The sequence below is a fragment of the Dendrobates tinctorius genome, unplaced genomic scaffold, assembly GCF_039654945.1.
Source record: "Dendrobates tinctorius isolate UK_male_01 unplaced genomic scaffold, ASM3965494v1 ptg000081l, whole genome shotgun sequence".
NCBI classification, from domain to species: domain Eukaryota; kingdom Metazoa; phylum Chordata; class Amphibia; order Anura; family Dendrobatidae; genus Dendrobates; species Dendrobates tinctorius.
The window spans coordinates 17,057,698-17,079,578 of NW_027361749.1; the positions used below are offsets into that span (position 1 = coordinate 17,057,698).

The 21,881-nt window shown below is 41.7% G+C and overlaps 1 protein-coding gene across 2 annotated transcripts in view; it reads left to right on the forward strand.

The window, feature by feature from the left end:
* SNTG1 (syntrophin gamma 1) overlaps positions 1 to 21,881 on the forward strand; it is a 957,068-nt gene that overhangs the window by 913,062 nt on the left and 22,125 nt on the right. For both annotated transcript variants that reach the window (XM_073583787.1, XM_073583788.1), the window contains 3 exons: positions 844 to 960; positions 1,075 to 1,146; positions 10,235 to 10,387. In XM_073583787.1, the coding sequence (XP_073439888.1) occupies positions 844 to 960; positions 1,075 to 1,146; positions 10,235 to 10,387 (342 nt within the window). The remainder of the gene's footprint in view (positions 1 to 843; positions 961 to 1,074; positions 1,147 to 10,234; positions 10,388 to 21,881) is intronic.

Consider the following 21,881-nt stretch of genomic DNA (forward strand, 5'->3'; position numbering starts at 1 on the left):
CAGTGAAGAAGTGTAATTATTACATTACTGAATAAATGAATTTGAGCTATGCATTGGTTAATGTATATATTTGTTTTAAGTGCTGTTATTGTAAAAACCAAACTGTCTGCAGACAACACTAGGGCCAATTTTAATCAAAATGTTAGTTCACCTGAATGAGACAGGGACTAGTGGTCTGTATGAAAAAAGCACAGCCTGTACTAGTCCCATCCATTTTCAAATAAAACATATTTACATTTCAAAGGATGTGCAAAAAAAATCATATTCAGTACTGATACCCATTTTATGGTTTTGGGATCTATTGCAATTATTAACATAGGAACCTGTATTTACCTTTGTACAATTTTTAATTATGGTTGTATGGGTGACAAAAGCAGACATACTGATGGCATATGGGTGACAATACAATTGAAAAATTATCTGAGTTTTCTGGATTGAAAACATGTGATTTCTCATACTCCTGTGTAAGCTTATCCTTGGTCTTACAATAACTGGTGCAAAACACTAACCAAAATATACCCATGTGAAAAAAGATTCTAATAAAGATTGAAAATTTAATATTACTCAAAATATACAAATAGGATAAGAGTTGTGTTGTTTATGTCAAGCACTGAGCTTTCTGGCAACATCCTAAATATGATTGCTATTTAAGGAAACCATTAGGCCATCATTATCATTTTTCGTCTTCTTGTTGCAACAACGTAAATATGTTGAAGATCATTGTAATAAAATTTGGAAATATTACAATCTCATATCTTTAGATTATTTTCAGATAAAGTCTGTTTTTATCCAAATTACAGTTTAAATCAGCTAAAGAACCAGTGTATTTTTTATTACTGACAGATAATACACATGGGCTGGGTTGAGGAACGGGAGCAAGAAAATCTTCAAGACCATACGTATTCACCAAAGTTTCTGTCCCTTAGAGGATCATCACTTTATAAATTCAATTCACCTCCTGTAAGTAACATATAGTTGAGCACATTCAGTATGCATAGTTTTTAAAATTCCATAGACATAAATATTATTGCCATGGTTGTATCTGTTATTTAATTATGTCTGTTTTTAACTAAGGTAACAACATGGGACTGGATGCGGGCAGAAAAAAAGTTTTCAGTATATGAAATAATGTTTAAAATTTTTAAGGTAAGGATTCTGAGATGTTCAAAAACATATTTATTTTCTATTTCTTACATAGCAATAACATGTTCAGTAGAACAGTCTAGAGCTCATCATCACAGAAATTAATACATTATTATGTATCGTAGAATCATAGAATGTTAGAATTGGAAGGGACATCCAGGGTCATCATGTTCAACCCCCTGCTCAATGCAGGATTCACTAAACCATCTCAGACAGATGTCTGTCCAACCTCTGTTTGAAGACTTCCAATGAAGGATAATTTACCACTTCTAGTTGCAGCCTGGTCCACTCATCGATCACCCTCACTGTCAAAAAGTTTTTCCTAATACCTAATCTGCATCTTCTCCCTTTCAGTTTCATTCCATTTTTTCTCATGTTTCCATGTGCAAATGAGAATAAGGATGATCCCTCTACACTGTGACATTTCTTCAGTAGAGTTGAGCGAATTTGTTCGGATTTGGTCGTCGAATCTAATTTTGACATATTTGTGCCATATTCGAACCCTATTCGTGATGAATATATGTTTGATGATCGACTCCAAACATATTCAGTAATTTCTACTCTCATTGACTCTAATGACATTCTGCTGTGTATGATGAATATTGCAAAAACAATATTGGATTCCGATCATATTCGGAACTGAATTTGAACAAATTCGCTCAACTCTACTCTCCAGAAATTTGTAGACAGCAATTAAGTTTCCTCTTATCCTTCTTTTTTGCAAGATATACATTCCGAGATCCTTTTTCCTATCCTTGCAGGACATACTTTTCAATCTGCTCACTGTCCTGGTAGCCCTTTTATGAACTTGCACCAGTTTTTCCACTCTTTTTTTTTTTAAAAATTGTTGCCCAAAATTGGACACAGTATTCCAGATGAGGCCTGACCAAGGAGGAGTAGAGGGGGATAATACCTTCACATGATCTAAACTTTATTTTTCTCCTAATACCTCCTAGAACTGTGTTTGCCTGTTTTGCAGCGGCATCACACTGTTGACTCATGTGCAGGCTGTGACCCATTACTATACCCAAGTCTTTTTCACATGTTCTATTGCTTCTTTCTATTACTCCCAATCTGTAGATGGATTTTTTGTTTTTCTTGCCTAGATGTAGAATCTTGCAATTTATCCCAGTTAAATACCATTCTATTAGTCACTGCCCATTGTTCTAGCTTATCTATATGCTTCTGAATTTTTGTTCTATCTTCTCTAGTGTTAGCTATTCCTCCTAGCTTGCATCGTCTGCAAATTTGATTAGTTTACTTTCAGTTGCCTTATCTAGATCATTTATAAAAATGTTGAACAATACTGGGGTTAGAACACAGCCTTGCGATGCTCCACTTGAAATACTCTTCCAATTTATCACCACTCTTTGAGTATGATCACTGAGCAATTATGCATCCAAATAACCGTAGCCTTGTCAATCCCATACTTGGTCATTTTTTCAATAAGGATAGTATGAGATGCTTTATGAAATGCCATGCTGAAGTTGACATATACCATATCTACCACATTTCCCTTATCCACCCAGTCAGTGATTCCATCATAAAAGGAAATTAGATTAGTCTGGCCTGACTTGTTTGCTACCAACCCATGTGCTCCAAAGGTTAGATACCATGTCAGAATTTTTGCTTTCTTTGCCTTTTTTTCAGAGAATATGAATAATAACACCAAAACTTTTTCTCCGCTCATGGTCAGTGGTTGGGTGAAGTCATTTTTTGTCAAACTACTGTGTTTTCTCTTTTTAAATCATAACGATAGCCTAAAACATCCAAATGACCCTGATCAAATGTTTACATACTCCATTTCTTAATACTTGATATTACAAATGTTTTCTTAGAGAACACAGATGCAAAATAGGAATTTAAAAGTTTGGCTTTGTCAACATCATTTTTTAACCACTTCACTCTTCCTTTTCATCCAGTAAAAATTTTATAGCATATTTGACTTTCCTTTTTATTGCTTTTGGTCTCCCTTGCAAGCCTCACTTCATTACTGGCTTCAGCTCTTCTAATGCTAGCCCTACATTCCTTGCATACAGCATTACACTCTTCTTTAGATATGCACTCCTCTTTTCATTTAATAAATATTAATTTTTTGCTTTTTAACAAGTGTTTATGTTATGTGTTCATCCATCCTGGTCTCTTTAAATGCTTCCAATTCGTCCTTCTTTTCACGATTGCTACTGATTGTGCAGTGAGAATTTTATTTAGCAAAATCTCCCATCTTTCTTGAAAATTTCTGACTTTTAGAACATCCAGCCATTGGATCTTTGCTATTCTCTTTCTGAGTCCATTTAAATCTGCTTTTCTGAAATCCCACTTAAAGTCCTCCTCCTCGCTGGTCTTCCTCCTCTTGTAATCCAAAATTTGAGGATAGCATGACTGCTGTCTCCTAAATACCTAGCCACCTTTACTTTCTCAATCATTTCCTCCCTGTTGGTAAGAATTAGGTCCAAGATTGCAGATCCTCTTTTTCTCTCTTTTACCTTTTGAAAGATAAAGTTGTCAGCAAGAGAAGATAAGAATTTTCTGGAGCCATTACTTTTGACTGAGAGAGATTCCAACAAATATCTAGATAGATAAAATCTTCCATGATCACCAAGTCATAGTTTTTTGAGACCATAAACATCTGATGTAAAAAGAGTTCATTTATATCTTCAGTCTGTCCCGGTGGCCTATAGTAAACACCTATAATAGTGTAATTTCTGTTCTTTTCTAATTGTATTCTTATCCAAACAGTTTCTTCAGAGCTACCATTCGCTGAAGCTTGGATGTAAATGGAGATAAAACTCTTACACATTTCTCTTGTGTTAAACTACTTAAAATAATAAAAATAATGGAGTAGATTTATCAAAACTGTATAAAAGGAAAACTATATCTTTGTTATGCTCCCCATTAACAATATCTCTGTTGCCCAAAGCAACTAGCCATATTTTAAGTTTCAGATTGTTTTGACAAATTAGGTCATATACTATATATATATATATATATATATATATATGGAATATGTATATGTGTATATATATACTGCTCAAAAACAAAAAAATAAAGGGAACACTTAAACAAAAAAGTGTAACTCCAAGTCAGTCACATTTCTGTGAAATCAACACTGATTGTGATTCAAATTCTCCTGCTGTTGTGCCAACAGGTAGAAATGATAGGAAGGTCACTAACATCCATGTGTCTGCTCAGTAAGAGCATCTAGTGTTCTCTTTATTTTTGGGCAGTATATATATACAAAATTAAATGCAGGGTGGGCCATTTATATGGATACACCTAAATAAAATGGGAATGCTTGGTGATATCAACTTCCTGTTTGTGGCACATTAGTATATGGAAGGGGGGAAACTTTTCAAGATGGGTGGTGACCATAGCGGCCATTTTGAAGTTGGCCATTTTGGATCCAACTTTATTTTTTTCAATGGTAAGAGGGTCATATGACACATCAAAAGTATTGAGAATTTCACAAGAAAAACAATGGTGTGCTTGGATTTAGCATAACTTTATTCTTTCATGAGTTATTTACAAGTTTATCACCACAATTCAACCCTCTTCTCCCACTCTTGACACATTGATAGAAACATAGCTTATCAGGAAGTGCATAAGCTCTGCCTAATGTTGGAACTAGATTTACTGATCTTTGGAGATGGTTCATTACATATCCTGGTTGTGGTGGTATTTTGCTGCCACTTAAAACATTGACGTAGTGCACCGCAAAAGACATGTGCTGTCCTTGTCCACAATTGCTACTCCACATTTAAAGAGTATTCCACGTTCTCCTGTACATGAGAGCTCAGGGTGAACATCCTTTTTTGTGAACAACAATGGCAGATGGATATGTTTCAATGAAACTGGGAGCCTGCCATAAAAGGTGGTGAAATCCATTAACCCAATATGATAGCAAATTGCATCACCACAACATGACCAGGTGGCAGTTCAGTAGGCAAACAAGCAGATGATTCATTATGGTTGTTTCTTGGCCCATAATCAGGGATGGATATCTGATGCTGCAATGAAGGAGGAAGAGGAGTAGTCTGTTTAGGACAAGCAGTAGATCATAATGATAATAAGACCACAAATGTACAACTTGAGACCTCAGCCTGACTACCAGAAACCAGAAACACAAGCATTGGGAGAAGGGATAGGAGGGCAGCATGAGCTTGCTTAAATTACCTTTTCTACATAAGCAGGTGATGACATTTTCATATGCTGATAAAGGGTATCCTTATTGACTGTGTATAAGGCCTTGTGAACACACTCTGGCTAATGCAGTCTTCCGCGCTGTACATTGTAATTAACTGTTGGATGCAAAGGGCACATATATACTTACACAAGGGCCCTCTTCTGTCTGTATGCACCAGTGCCCATAGACAGACTTGGAAGGTTTTGATTTTCAAAAACGTTGCAAAGAGCAGGTAGTGGTTCCTGCAAGGTTTTGCTTACTTCCATGCAGTGATCAAATAATACACATGGATGTGACTCCAGCATTTAATCACTGGTGTCCGTGGTGATATGTAAATTTATGCTATATGACTTTGAGGTGAGTATAAACAAAAAACCTCAGTACCGAAATGATGATAGAGAATGAAGATCTTGATGCAATAAGTGAATAATTTATTTTTACCTGGCAAGATAAATTCCAAAGTTTTGACCAATAATGGTCTTTATGAAGGGCATTTGTTTTGTTGAGAACCTAGGTATGAGAGAGATGCAACTATGTGCAACCAGTGATTAGCTGCAGTAGTGTTGTGCCTGTATCACAATCAAACTGTTACTCTGGCTTGATAGGGATAGAACAGTTAATAGTAGTTATATTTTTGCTCTTGGATATATTTTTGCAACAAAAATGTTATTTTAGCTCCAATTTTTTTCATTTTCACAAAGGTAACAGGAGTAAGTGCTCCATAAAATTTGGTAGGCAAATATTCCTGGGTATGCCAATACCCCATATGCTGGAAAACTACTGTGTGGGTGCACGGCAGGGCTCAGAAGGGAAGGAACACCATTTAGTTTTGAAATGTGAAATTACTGTAGTCAATAGCAGATGCCATGTCACGTTTGGAGAGCCCCTGATGTGCCTAAACAGTGGAAACCCTCCACAATTGACCCTATTTTAGAGACTATACCCCTCAAGGAGTTTATCTAGATGCATGCTGAGCACCTTTAACTCTCAGGGGTTTTGCATAATTTGATAATGTTGAGATGTGAAAATAGAAAAACACATTTTTCCCCACAAAAAAAGTTCTTTTAGCTCTATTTTTTGTATTTTCTCAAGGGTAGCAATAAAAAATGCACCACAAACTTTGTTGTGCAATTTCTCCTGAGTACGATGATATGTGGTAGAAAACTACAGTCTGAGTGCATGGCAGGTCTTGGAAAGAAAGAAACACTATTTTGGTTGGAAAAGGTTGCAGACACCGAGTCACAATTGGAGAGCCCCTGACATGTCAAAACAGCAGAAACTTTCCACAAGTGATTCCATTTTCTAAACTACACCTCTCAAGGAATTCATCTAAGGGAGTAGTGATCATTTTTAACCCTCAGGTGATTCACAAACTTGTATAACATTGGGGCTAAGTAAATTAAACATTACTATTTTTACACTAAAATGTTGCTTTAACCCTAAGTTTTAATATTTAAGAGGGGTAATAGGACAAAACTAACAGTACAGTTTGTCAAGCAATGTCTCCTGAGTACACTAATACCCCATAAGCAGTCAAAAACTACTTTTGAGGCACAGTGCAAAACTCAAAAGGAAGGAGCACCATGTTACAGTGCAGATTTTGCTGTTATGGCTTGTGGGTGCCATGTTACATTGGAAGAGCCCCTGAGGTCCCAGAACAGCAGAACTCCTCATAAGTGATCCCATTTTACAGACTACACTTTTCAAGGAATTTATCTAGGGGTACATTGATCATAGTGACACCACATGTGTGTCAAAGAATTTTATACCATTGGGCTGTGAGAAAAAAATAATTATGTTTTTAACACAAAAATTTGTTTTAGCCGTATATTTTACATTTTCTCAAGGGAAATTAGTACAAATGGCACCAAAATGTGTCACATAATTTCCACTGAACATGGCAATACCCTATATATGGCTGTAGGATACTGCTTTGTCATATGGCGAAACTCGGAAGGATGAGAGTGCTATTTGATGCTTGGAGAACAAATAATAGTAGAATAGTTTGCAGACTCCATTTACAGAGCCCCTAAGTGCCAGGGGAGCGGAATCCTCTCTCAAGTGACTCCATTTTGGAAGTTACACCCCTATGCAAATTTATCTACAGATACAGTGATGATTTTGACTCCATGGACGTTTTCCAGAGAAAAAGCAGCAATGGATGATGCTAAGTGAAAATTGCAAATTTTCCATTGTAGTGCCTAGTACATTGCAGACCAGTACATTGTAGTGCCCATGCATTGAGCCCAGCTCGCACTTCTGGAGACATTTATCGTAAATTAGGCAGGCTCACATTGCTACAGAAATGTCAAACATGTGGATGCTAAATGTGGTTTGGCACACTGTGGGTCTCAGAAGGGAGGGGGTCATTTGGATTTGGGAGCAAAGCACTTTCTGAATTTCTTTTGGGGGGGCGAGGAGCCATATCTGTTTTCCAGAACCTTTGTGCTACCCATGATGTGAAACCCCCTATATTTCAGTTAACAGATGAGGGACCTGAATGGGGACTTGCTTTTTTGTGGATGAGTTCAAACTTTTGTTGGGAACATTTTATATAACATTTTGGATCACATTTATCCTGCGCTCTATTCTGAGCATTTACATTGGGATTTTCATCTAAATCTCCAAATGACATGATTCATATGACACCCCTGAGGGATTCATTCACAATATTGAGGCAGCAAAGTTACTCTGGGCACTATTTGATTGCTGTTCAGTTGTGTCTTACTATTCAGAGATGCACAAAACTATGGCTGACTGCACTTTTATGCACACTTCAAAAGACAGACCCCACCGTATTAAAGGCCACATGCTGTCCAGAGTTGCATCTTCCTCATTATAGGCAAGCTTCCACCAGAGGTTCCTTTTGAATCACGTATTTGAGAGATTTACTCAGAAATCCCAGTGTAAGTGCTCAGCGTAGAGCGCAGGATAAATTTGAGCTAAACCTCCTTGTGAGACAGAATTAACAAAGGTCAATAATTGGTTTTATTTGTTTTTTACACCGTTCCTCGTGCGGTATAAGTGTTTAGATGACTTTATTCTTCAGGTCAGTGCTATTATAACGATACCAGATTTATATAACTTTTTATGTTTGGCTTCTGTCACACACTAAAAGAGGCTTTTTTCTAAAAAAAAAACAAGTTTTTGCATGGCTATATTTTGAGAGCTATAATTTTTCTATATTTCTCCCAACAAAATCATGTGATGGCTTGCGTTTTCTGGGACGAGATGACATTTTTATTGGCATCATTTTCAGTCACACAACACTTTTAGATTTTTTTTATATTCAGATTTTTGAGGCAGAATGAACAGAAACCAGCAATTCTGAAATTGTTGTTTGAGATTTTTTTAACGCCGTTCACCATGTTTTTAAAATTGTTAAGGCAGCTTTATTCTTTGGGTCAATATGATTACAGTGATACCACGTTTCTATCATTTTTTATGTTTCACTGCTTTTACACAATAAAAGCTATTTAATAAAAAAAGAATTGTTTTTGCATCGCTTTATTCTGTGAGCTATCATTTTTTTTATTTCTCCACTGACAGACTTGTATGAAAGCTTGTATTTTGCAGGAAAAGATGATGTTTTCAGTAACACCATTTTTATTTCTATTTCACCTTTTAATTGCTTTTTATACCACTTTTTGTTTGGTGGAATAAAGAAAAGCATACTTTTTTTGCGCCTGTTTTTATTTTTACTTTTTGGTGTGCAATAAAGTGGTTAACTAGTGTGTCAGTTTTATAGGTCGGGTTATTGTGGATGTAGAGATGCCTGATATGTGTCCTTTTTTGTTTTTACATAAATATACTTATTTATTGGTTTAATATTTTTTCTTTTCTAATTTATTTTGTGAGTTTTTTTAATAGTTTTTTAAATTAACTTTTTTTTACTAGGTCCTGCATGGAACTTAAATTTGCATGAGACCTGTCAAATTTACACTGTCAGATCACCTGTTAGACTCAGCTGCTCCCTCTCACTACCTTCTAAATGCAGCAATCGCTATTGATTGCAACATTTAGAAGATAGAAATGGGTTAGCATAATTGGGATCTGATTCAATCAGGTCACAAAGATGTTACCTGTAGGAGTTATTGCTCTGCACGGTAATAAGTGCCCTGACCCCTTCAAGACCGCTTACAGTAGACAAAAGGTGATGCACAAAACCCAGCAGAGGTAGTCACGAAGCAGTTAATTCCATAATAGTAATCAAGCTAATTCAAAACCCAACAGCTTCAATGCACAATGTTTATAATATGTGTTACTATAGTAAATTCAGACGTCCATATTTTATGTACTTGTTTTATATGTTATTTTCTTGAATAGAATGCATACTCATTTTACTTTCCCCTGACTACAGAGCATAATAAATGTAATATGTAAAAAATAAATGAAAAACCTTACTTCTCACTTGTCCGGTCCCTCCACTCTTCGCGGTCATCTGTCTGATCCTCGTTGCATCTTCCGATCTCTGCTTTGAAAGTCTGCAAAAGTTCACAGTGTCATGACATCATGATGTGCGCCATGACCTTGCACACATGCGTGAACCATCCTGGATATCATTAGAGCTGGAGTTTGTGATTTAGTGTGAAAGGCCTGGGGATTTCATCACTCGATCAGGGATCAGAAGATGCAAATGGGTGACAAAGAGTTAGTAGTGGTAGCCAGCTGCTGTTATTATTTAAATTAAAATATAATTTTTAATTAGCAAAGTATATATTTTCTATTTTCTATTGTCTAAAACTGAAATGTATCCTATACAAAATATGGTAATTTTTAATATTATCTTAGATTTCTTATGATGTGGCTGTATTTTAAGTATCATGGTTTGCATATATATTAAAACAGTGGAATGTAAGAATTATTACTTGATGTATGCCAGATTGTATAACTTCAGGTTTTCATCAGGACAGTGATCTTTTGGACCACCGAAAACACTGCTTTGGCGTTCAATCAGAATCTGGCGAAGATTTGTACTTTTCTGTGGAACTGGAGAATGAACTCATGCATTGGGAGAAAGCTTTTCAGACAGCAACTTTTCTAGAAGTTGAAAGGATCCAGGCAAGAAACTTTTTTTTTCTCCTCATAATCACAAAAAAATTATTTAACACATCAAAAACCATATATATAATGCTTGTATATACAGTGTTAGTTTTAATATGCTTATACGTACATATATTGACACTCAAGACTGGGTTTTCAATTGTGCAATCCTGGGACTTCTAGAACAAATCACCATAATACATCAAATAGAGGAAGCAACATTTTTGTATGCATAACTCCATAAAAATATGGCAGAAAAAAGTGTGTATGACTTTGAAATCAGAGGCATAATTATGTAAAGTGAAGGAGCATTACGGTATGTCTTTCTTCAATCTATGCAGCTATAATTCAACATTCACTGCAATCCTTTAATATACTCTTATGGACATGGACTCATCTTTATATATTACAAGAGTATACTTTTAAAGTTGCATAATTTCAGTGTGTATGGGTTAATGTGGCCCCCATCAGGTAGTACAGGGGCCAAGAAATGAAAAGACCTTTATCTCCTGTGAACAGCCAGTCACCCAGTAATCCCTCAGCAATGCATGGAAACGTGTAATATGCAACGTTTCACTAAAAAATCCCCCCAAAATAATAATTTAACGACGGGCATTGATAGGTACAATATAATGCCCTTCATTTCTAAATGAAAATTAATGCATTTATGAATTCACAGTCCCCACTTTGTGTTCTTTCTCCCCTAAACTTTTCAGCTTTTTAATTTCCACAAAAATTTAAAATAACCAAAAAATTTCGTTCAACTTCACAATTGTGTCCCACTTATTGTTGATTCTTCACCAAAAATTTACATTTGGTATCTTTATGTTTGAAGCATGATATGTGGGAAAAGGTTGAAAAGTTTCAGGGGGCCGAATACTTTCACAAGGCACTGTATATATATATATATATATATATATATATATATATATATATATATATATATATACAGTGTGTCTGTAAAGTCATGGTGCACTTTTGGCCAGTCACAGGAAAGCACCAAAAGACGATAGAAATGTGAAATCTGCTCCAAGTAAAAGTAAAACTCTTCCAGTTATGGAGTTATGTGAAGCAACATGTGTACATTGAATGTATCAACGAAATTAATCACTTAAAACAGAGAATCACAGGTGTTATTCACTCTGTTACCCCAGAAGTCCTTACCCATGTGTGGCAAGAACTTCACTATTGCTTGGATGTGTGTAGGGCAACAAATGGAGCCCACATTGAACTGCACTGAATAGGTATGAAACTGGGAGAGTTTTACTTTTATTTGGAGCAGATTTCACATCTCTATTGTCTTTTATGCTTTCCAGTGACTGGTGAAGACGAGTGCACCATGACTTTACGGACATACCATATATATGTATATATATATACTGTATATATATATACATATATATATATAGCAGCAGACATACATGTATATATTACATAGTTTCCATTATTATGTATATTGCCATCACTTATTATGCAGTGCCCTCTCTTGTTATGTACAGCACTGTCCCTTACATATCAGATAATATAAAGCCCTGTTTTTTTATTACATACTGTGCTGTCTTGTTAGCTGTATAATGCAATGATGGCTTATGGAGCATTGATGGGAAAGCTTCTTTTCTAGTGAAGAAGCTGATGGACTGTAGTCTGGTTACTGGCTCCTCCATCAGCAGTAATTTTATATCTAACAAGAGAGGGGACTTTGTAATAAAAGAGGACGCTGTGAATAACAAAAATAACAATAATACACTAGGTAAGAGACTGCACTGTACATAACAGCAGAGGAGGATATATAATAAGGGACAGTATCATATATAACTAGAGAGGATGGTATGTAATAAGGGACGGTGTTATACATAACTAAAGAGGTAACTATGTAACTAAGGACGGTGTTATACATAATAATTGAGTACACTATATACTAAGGGACTGTGTTATACAAAATAAGTAAGTACACTATATACTAAGGGACTGTGTTAGACATAAGAGAGCGTACTATATACTAAGGGACTGTGCTATACTATTCCACTGCCACCATCATTGTCTTCTCCCCCCATCATTGCCCATTCCACGACCTCCATAATTTCCTCCTCCCCCACCATCCCCATTATTGTCCTTTCCACCACCAACATCATTGCCTTTTCCCCACTATACCTATCATTGCTTTCTAACCCACCATCCCCATCATTGTCCTTTCCACCACCGCAATCATTGCTTTCTCTCCCACCACCCCCATCAGTGCCCACTCCATCACCCCCATCATTGCCTTCTCCCCGACCACCCCATCATTGTCCTTTCTACTGCCACCATCATTTCCTCCTCCCCACCACCCCTATCAATATCCATTCCATTGCCACATCAGTCTTCTTTCCCAAAACCCCATCATTGCCCATTCCACAACCTCCATTATTTCCTCCTCCCCCACAATCCCCATCATTGCCCATTCCACCACCAACATCATTGTCATTTCTCCCACCACTTCCATCATTGCCCTCTCCGCCACCCCCATCATTGCCTTCTCCCCATCATTACCCTCTCCTCAACCTACACACACAGACATACACAGCACCATTTACCTCTCTGCACATTCCCCTGCAGCGCTACACATGCATACGCACACATTACCACCACTCATCTGTATACACAAACACAGCACCTCTCACCTCTACGCACCTCTCACGTCTCAGCATGCTCTCCTGCAGCCATCGCCAGCATCTTCCTATCACTGGCACAGCGGCTGTGGTGCTGAATGATGATGTCATCCAGCTGTGTCGCTGACTGCCATGTGATACAGGAAGCATGGGCAGGAAGCAGGATGGATCGCTGCAGCTCCGCTTTGCTGCCATTTTCTCTTGCAGACAGCGGAGCTGCAGGGATCTCTCCCTGCCTGCCGCACATGAGGGCAATCTGGCCAGGGCCCCGCTGGAGCTTCAGGGCTGGATAAACAGGCCAGATTGCCCTCATTATTAGCCATCCTGCAGGGGCCCCCCTCCACCTCCTGGCCCCGGTACTGCCGCACCGGTTGCACATGCGGTATGTACACCCCTGATTATTATAATGTTCACAAAATGTATGTAATGGGATGCATGATGAAGTCTGATGAACATACAGCAAAAATCAACACACCAATATGCTCCCATTTAAACAATACTATGACTACGCATTTATGACTAAAAGTTGCACCAACTTGAAAGACGTCCGGATATCACACATATTTTTCTTGTATTTTTGAAGGAACAATAGTAATGATTTTTGGATATTTTTCATAATAAACTGAATGCTGAATTAGAAATCTGACAATTGGGATACTATAAATAGAGTTGAGCGAAACGGGTCAAAAAATTTCAAAAGTCGCCGACTTTTGGCAAAGTCGGGTTTCATGAAACGAAACCCGACCCTAGGATGAGGTCGGCCACGAGGTCGGCGACTTACGCGCCAAAGTAGCGTTTCAAAAGTTTGTTTTGCGCTCTTTTTCAGCCAATCAGGATCCACGGACACTGTGGGCAACGTGATGACATAGGCAGGGGTCACCACCATCTTTCAGAAGGGCATGCAAGTGATTGGCTTGCTTTGGTGGGCGTCACAGGGGGTATAAAAGGGCGTGCACGCCGACCGCCATCTTACTTCTGCCGATCTCAGTATAGGGAGAGGTTGCTGCTGATTCTGTAGGGAGAGCGTTAGGCAGGGAAGAAGACAAAAAAACTGCTTCTGCTGCTAGCGATTTGGCCTGCACAACACACCAGTCACTGTGTGTGCAGTGCAAGGGGAGGCTATATAGTGGTGTATCAGTGGTGTTGGTTGTTGGGCTGCCTTCTAAGGCTTCCTGACATTCCTGCATTGCTGTTTACCCACTGCTCCGCAAACTGCTTTTTTAAAAGCAATCCCAATTTTTTTTTTTGTCCTGAGAAGAAAAAAAAACTGCTTCTGCTGCTAGCAATTTGGCCTGCACAACACACCAGTCACTGTGTGTGCAGTGCAAGGGGAGGCTATATTGTGGTGTATCAGTGGTGTTGGTTGTTGGGCTGCCTTTTAAGGCTTCCTGACAGGCTGGCATTGCTGTTTACCCACTGCTCTGCAAACTGCTTTTTTAAAAGCAATCCAATCTCCCTTATCCTCTAGTCCCTTTTGTCACAGCTGTGCCATCGAGCCTGTCACATAGCGCTCAGATATCAGTGGGCCTCACACAATCCAAAAGTGTCCAGTGTCCAAAAGTGTGTGCAGAGATTCAAAATCTCCCTTATCCTCTAGTCACTTTGGTCACAGCTGTGCCATCGAGCCTGTCACATAGCGCTCAGATATTCATTGGGCCTCACACAATCCAAAAGTGTCCAGTGTCCAAAAGTGTGTGCAGAGATTCAAAATCTCCCTTATCCTCTAGTCACTTTGGTCACAGCTGTGCCATCGAGCCTGTCACATAGCGCTCAGATATCAGTGGGCCTCACACAATCCAAAAGTGTCCAGTGTCCAAAAGTGTGTGCAGAGATTCAAAATCTCCCTTATCCTCTAGTCACTTTGGTCACAGCTGTGCCATCGAGCCTGTCACATAGCGCTCAGATATTCATTGGGCCTCACACAATCCAAAAGTGTCCAGTGTCCAAAAGTGTGTGCAGAGATTCAAAATCTCCCTTATCCTCTAGTCACTTTGGTCACAGCTGTGCCATCGAGCCTGTCACATAGCGCTCAGATATCAGTGGGCCTCACACAATCCAAAAGTGTCCAGTGTCCAAAAGTGTGTGCAGAGATTCAAAATCTCCCTTATCCTCTAGTCACTTTGGTCACAGCTGTGCCATCGAGCCTGTCACATAGCGCTCAGATATCAGTGGGCCTCACACAATCCAAAAGTGTCCAGTGTCCAAAAGTGTGTGCAGAGATTCAAAATCTCCCTTATCCTCTAGTCACTTTGGTCACAGCTGTGCCATCGAGCCTGTCACATAGCGCTCAGATATCAGTGGGCCTCACACAATCCAAAAGTGTCCAGTGTCCAAAAGTGTGTGCAGAGATTCAAAATCTCCCTTATCCTCTAGTCACTTTGGTCACAGCTGTGCCATCGAGCCTGTCACATAGCGCTCAGATATTCATTGGGCCTCACACAATCCAAAAGTGTCCAGTGTCCAAAAGTGTGTGCAGAGATTCAAAATCTCCCTTATCCTCTAGTCACTTTGGTCACAGCTGTGCCATCGAGCCTGTCACATAGCGCTCAGATATCAGTGGGCCTCACACAATCCAAAAGTGTCCAGTGTCCAAAAGTGTGTGCAGAGATTCAAAATCTCCCTTATCCTCTAGTCACTTTGGTCACAGCTGTGCCATCGAGCCTGTCACATAGCGCTCAGATATCAGAGGGCCTCACACAATCCAAAAGTGTCCAGTGTCCAAAAGTGTGTGCAGAGATTCAAAATCTCCCTTATCCTCTAGTCACTTTGGTCACAGCTGTGCCATCGAGCCTGTCACATAGCGCTCAGATATTCATTGGGCCTCACACAATCCAAAAGTGTCCAGTGTCCAAAAGTGTGTGCAGAGATTCAAAATCTCCCTTATCCTCTAGTCACTTTGGTCACAGCTGTGCCATCGAGCCTGTCACATAGCGCTCAGATATCAGAGGGCCTCACACAATCCAAAAGTGTCCAGTGTCCAAAAGTGTGTGCAGAGATTCAAAATCTCCCTTATCCTCTAGTCACTTTGGTCACAGCTGTGCCATCGAGCCTGTCACATAGCGCTCAGATATTCATTGGGCCTCACACAATCCAAAAGTGTCCAGTGTCCAAAAGTGTGTGCAGAGATTCAAAATCTCCCTTATCCTCTAGTCACTTTGGTCACAGCTGTGCCATCGAGCCTGTCACATAGCGCTCAGATATCAGTGGGCCTCACACAATCCAAAAGTGTCCAGTGTCCACAAGTGTCTGCAGAAATTCAAAATCTCCCCTGTCCTATAGACACCTTGTACCTTGTTTTACATTACTATATAGTTTGTTGGATTTTGTCTACATTTCTACCAAAAATGAGGAAGGCTGGTGGAAGAGGCCGTGGAAGTGGGCGGGGGTTGGCAGCTGGTAATGATGGTGTTGCTGGTGGATCTGATGGTAGTGGCAAGAGCAAAATAGGACCGAATGCAGGAGGTGCTGACCCTGCGTCATCGTCTGGCTACATAAGGCCTCGAACGCTTAGTTTTCTAGGAGTTGGCAAACCGCTTTTAAAGCCAGAGCATCAGGAAAAAGTTTTGTCTTACATTGCTGACTCAGCCTCCAGCTCTATCGCCTCCTCTTCTTCAGTTGTAAAAAGTAAAAGCACTGAGTCGTCATTGGAGGCTCATGTTCATGAACCACACCTTTCCTTGTGTCCTTCACCCCAACCAAGATTGAAGGATGACGCAGGCCATACTACTGATTACTCCATGGAGCTGTTTTCACATACCATGCCTGGATTATCAAGTGAAATGGTGAATTACCCAGGCCAAGATGAATCTGACATGGAGTGCACTGATGCACAGCTGCTGATGGATGATTCTGCTGGTACATTCACTCAGAGCACTACATTGTCCTCGCAGTGTACAGAGCCAGATTCTGACCCTGATGGGACTCAGTTGCCCCTTCCCGCACACTATACCACCATACACGGTGACACAGAGGAAGGTGCACATGACATAGAAGAGGAGGTGATGGATGACCCAGTTGTTGACCCAGATTGGCATCCATTGGGGGAAGAGGGTGCTGCTTCCAATAGCTCAGATGAGGAGCATCCACAGCAGACATCGACATCGCAACAGCTGTTATCTGGCAGGCCAGGAGCACTCCAAAGACAGGTTCCAAACATCAAAAGAGTTGCTGGACAGCTTGTCCAGAGGGTCAAAAGATCACAGCGTGCTAGGCCGCAAAAGGTCTACCAAAGTAGGAAGAGTGCAGTGTGGCACTTTTTTGACCAAAATCCTCATGATCAGGCCAAGGTTATCTGTAAGAAGTGCGCAAAGACCTTTAGCCGAGGGAAAAATCTGAAAAATTTGAATACCAGTTGCATGCTTAGACACTTAACCAGCATGCACTTGCAAGCGTGGACACAACACCAAACCTCAAGTGCCACATGTGCAACTGATCACAACGAAGGTAGTCAGCAACGCTACATTGTTTCCCCCACTGTAAGCCCACCGGTTAGCACAGCAGCAAATGTTGAGGTGTCGTTGCAAGGCCACAGCAGTCAGGGAATCCCACTGTTATATCAACGAAAGACTGATTCTAGGCCATCAGAAAGAACACCAACTCCATCATCAACCCTCTCTCAGTCCGCCCTGTCCACCGCTACTTCCACCATATGCAGCTCTCAAGTCCAGCTCACCCTCCCAGACACTATGAGTAGGTCAAGAAAGTACTCAGTCTCTCATCCGCGTACACTGGGTTTGAACGCCCACATTGCCAAACTAATCTCGTTTGAGATGATGCCCTTTCGGTTGGTGGAAAGCACAGCTTTCCGCGAACTCATGGCCTATGCAGTACCACGCTATGACCTACCCAGTCGCCACTTCTTCTCTCGCAAAGCCATCCCAGCCCTCCACCATCATGTGAAAGACCGCATTGTACATGCACTCAAGCAGTCAGTGAGCGGAAAGGTGCACCTCACAACTGATGCATGGTCCAGTCGGCATGGCCAGGGCCGTTACGTGTCCATCACTGCGCACTGGGTTAATGTGGTGGATGCAGGGTCCACAGGGGACAGCGGTGGTGGGACAGTGCTGCCTAGCCCACGGTATAGGAAACAGTTGGTTGTAGGCGTTCGACCCTCCTCCTCCTCCTCCAGAAGCGAAAGCTCGTCCACAGAGCGCAGTCGTACGAGCACTCCATCTGCAGCTGCCACTGTTGCACATGATGTGTCCCCCTATCGAGCAGCTAGTGGAAAGCGTCAGCAGGCTGTGTTGCAGATGATGTGTTTGGGCGACAGACACACCGCCGAGGTGCTGGCCGAGTACTTGAAGCGACAAACTGAGTCATGGCTGGGCAGTGTACATCTTGAGGCAGGCAAGGTAGTTAGTGATAACGGCCGTAATTTTGTGGCAGCCATAGCCCTTTCAAAACTCAGCCACATACCTTGCTTGGCTCACACCTTGAACCTGGTGGTGCAGTGCTTCCTCAAAAATTATCCGGAGTTAACAGCCCTGCTCCAGAAGGTGCGAAGACTGTGCGCGCACATCCGCTGGTCGCCTGTACACTCCGTTCGTATGCAGAAGCTGCAGCGATTGCTCCACCTTCCCAACCACCGCCTCATTATCGACATTGCAACAAGGTGGAACTCCACCCTGCACATGGTGGATCGGCTGTGCGAGCAGAGGCAGGCCATAATGCATTTGTGGGAGGATACACGGCCAGGCACTTTGAGAGCAGACATGGAGTTGACAGGTGTGCAGTGGTCGAAGCTGAAAGACCTCTGTAAAGTCCTTCAGTGTTTTGAGGAATGCACACGGCTGGTAAGCGCAGACGACGCCATCCTAAGCATGAGCATCCCACTTATGCGTCTGCTCATGCAAACTTTGACGCACCTTAAGGAGCAGGCGTCTGCAGCCAATGTTGATGAGGAGGAAGAGGAGGAGGGAATCCTTGATGACATTCAGCCATTCTCTGCTCAGGGACCTCTCCTGGACGAGGTGGAGGAAGAAGAGGAGGAGGAGGATGATGATGGGGATGATTACTTAGGGGAGGAGGATGCATCTCGTGGGGCAAGTGAAAATGTTGGCGTGGCAAGGTCTGGTACAGGGTTTGTGCGTGACTGGAGGGATGTGGATTTGCCAGAAAGTGCTCCTCCACCCAGCACTCGCAGTGCATCATTGACACCGGGAACATTGGCCCACATGTCAGATTATGCCTTGCGGATCCTAAAAAGGGACCCCCGCATTGCCAAAATGATGAACGATGACGACTACTGGTTGGCCAGCATCCTGGATCCACGCTATAAAGGCAAATTACAAAACATCATGCCACAGGAGAACCTTGACCTAATATTGGCTAATAAACAAGCAACTCTGGTAAATCGGTTGCTTGAGGCATTCCCAGCACACAGCAGCAGTGATGGTTCTCACACGAGCCGTACGGGCCGGGGGCAGCTTGGCAGAGGTGTTCGTGGTGCACACAGCAGAAGTGGCATTGGAGACAGGGGTTTCATGACAATGTTGTGGACTGATTTTTCAAATACCGCTCACACAACTGGTAATACTGCATCGATGGAAAGTGACAGGAGACAGCAGTTGTCAACTATGGTTACAAACTACTTTTCCTCCCATATCGATGTTCTCCCACACAGGTCATTCCCCTTTGACTATTGGGCCGCTAAACTGGACACCTGGCCTGAATTGGCCCAATATGCCTTACAGGAGCTCGCTTGCCCAGCTGCAAGTGTGCTATCGGAAAGAGTCTTCAGTGCAGCTGGATCAATCCTGACAGAAAAAAGGACCCGTCTGTCAACCCAAAATGTGGATGATCTAACCTTCATTAAAATGAACCACGCGTGGGTTTCCAAGGATTTTGTCCCACCTTCCCCTGATGACACATAGGGTGACAGAAAAATGGCTTGCTTTGGTCCACCTCTTCCTGGGACTTCACCTATTTCGCCTTTTGCATCAGCTGAATGTCCAACATCAACATATGCCACTTTCTAAAACTCCCTAACTGTGCTGCCTCCCCCCCATGGCCGGGGTCACCACCTAGCGCACGACACCGTGCGAGTGCCGTTGCCCTGGACAGGTGGGTAGGCCGACTCTTGGGCGCGGGCACTGGCACAGGGTCCCTCATAGTGCAATCAAGTGTCTCTGACGGTGGTGGTGCACACCCGCCGTCAGACACACCGCTGTACTATGAGGGGCCCAGTGCCAGTACCGACGCCCACGAGTGGGCCCCCCTTGCTTGGGCAGGGCCCCAGCATTTGCAATCTTTACCTCTCCCTGCTCCTCCGCTGTGTAATCTGGGCCGTCAAATCCATACTGTGCCTGACACCGTCTGAGCCTGCCTCCTGAGACATATATTTTGAATGTGTACGCTATCCATACATGTTATCTGGGGATACGGTACCCTTTCTAACCTTTGTGCAATCACGTGCAATCCATACTGGGCCTAACACCGTCTGAGCCTGCCTCCTGAGACATATATTTTGAATGTGTACGCTATCCATACATGTTATCTGGGGAAACGGTACCCTTTCTAACCTTTGTGCAATCACGTGCAATCCATACTGGGCCTGACACCGTCTGAGCCTGCCTCCTGAGACATATATTTTGAATGTGTACGCTATCCATACATGTTATCTGGGGATACGGTACCCTTTCTAACCTTTGTGCAATCACGTGCAATCCATACTGGGCCTAACACCGTCTGAGCCTGCCTCCTGAGACATATATTTTGAATGTGTACGCTATCCATACATGTTATCTGGGGATACGGTACCCTTTCTAACCTTTGTGCAATCACGTGCAATCCATACTGGGCCTAACACCGTCTGAGCCTGCCTCCTGAGACATATATTTTGAATGTGTACGCTATCCATACATGTTATCTGGGGATACGGTACCCTTTCTAACCTTTGTGCAATCACGTGCAATCCATACTGGGCCTAACACCGTCTGAGCCTGCCTCCTGAGACATATATTTTGAATGTATACGCTATCCATACATGTTATCTGGGGATACGGTACCCTTTCTAACCTTTGTGCAATCACGTGCAATCCATACTGGGCCTAACACCGTCTGAGCCTGCCTCCTGAGACATATATTTTGAATGTGTACGCTATCCATACATGTTATCTGGGGAAACGGTACCCTTTCTAACCTTTGTGCAATCACGTGCAATCCATACTGGGCCTGACACCGTCTGAGCCTGCCTCCTGAGACATATATTTTGAATGTGTACGCTATCCATACATGTTATCTGGGGATACGGTACCCTTTCTAACCTTTGTGCAATCACGTGCAATCCATACTGGGCCTAACACCGTCTGAGCCTGCCTCCTGAGACATATATTTTGAATGTGTACGCTATCCATACATGTTATCTGGGGATACGGTACCCTTTCTAACCTTTGTGCAATCACGTGCAATCCATACTGTGCCTAACACCGTCTGAGCCTGCCTCCTGAGACATATATTTTGAATGTGTACGCTATCCATACATGTTATCTGGGGATACGGTACCCTTTCTAACCTTTGTGCAATCACGTGCAATCCATACTGGGCCTAACACCGTCTGAGCCTGCCTCCTGAGACATATATTTTGAATGTGTACGCTATCCATACATGTTATCTGGGGAAACGGTACCCTTTCTAACCTTTGTGCAATCACGTGCAATCCATACTGGGCCTGACACCGTCTGAGCCTGCCTCCTGAGACATATATTTTGAATGTGTACGCTATCCATACATGTTATCTGGGGATACGGTACCCTTTCTAACCTTTGTGCAATCACGTGCAATCCATACTGGGCCTAACACCGTCTGAGCCTGCCTCCTGAGACATATATTTTGAATGTGTACGCTATCCATACATGTTATCT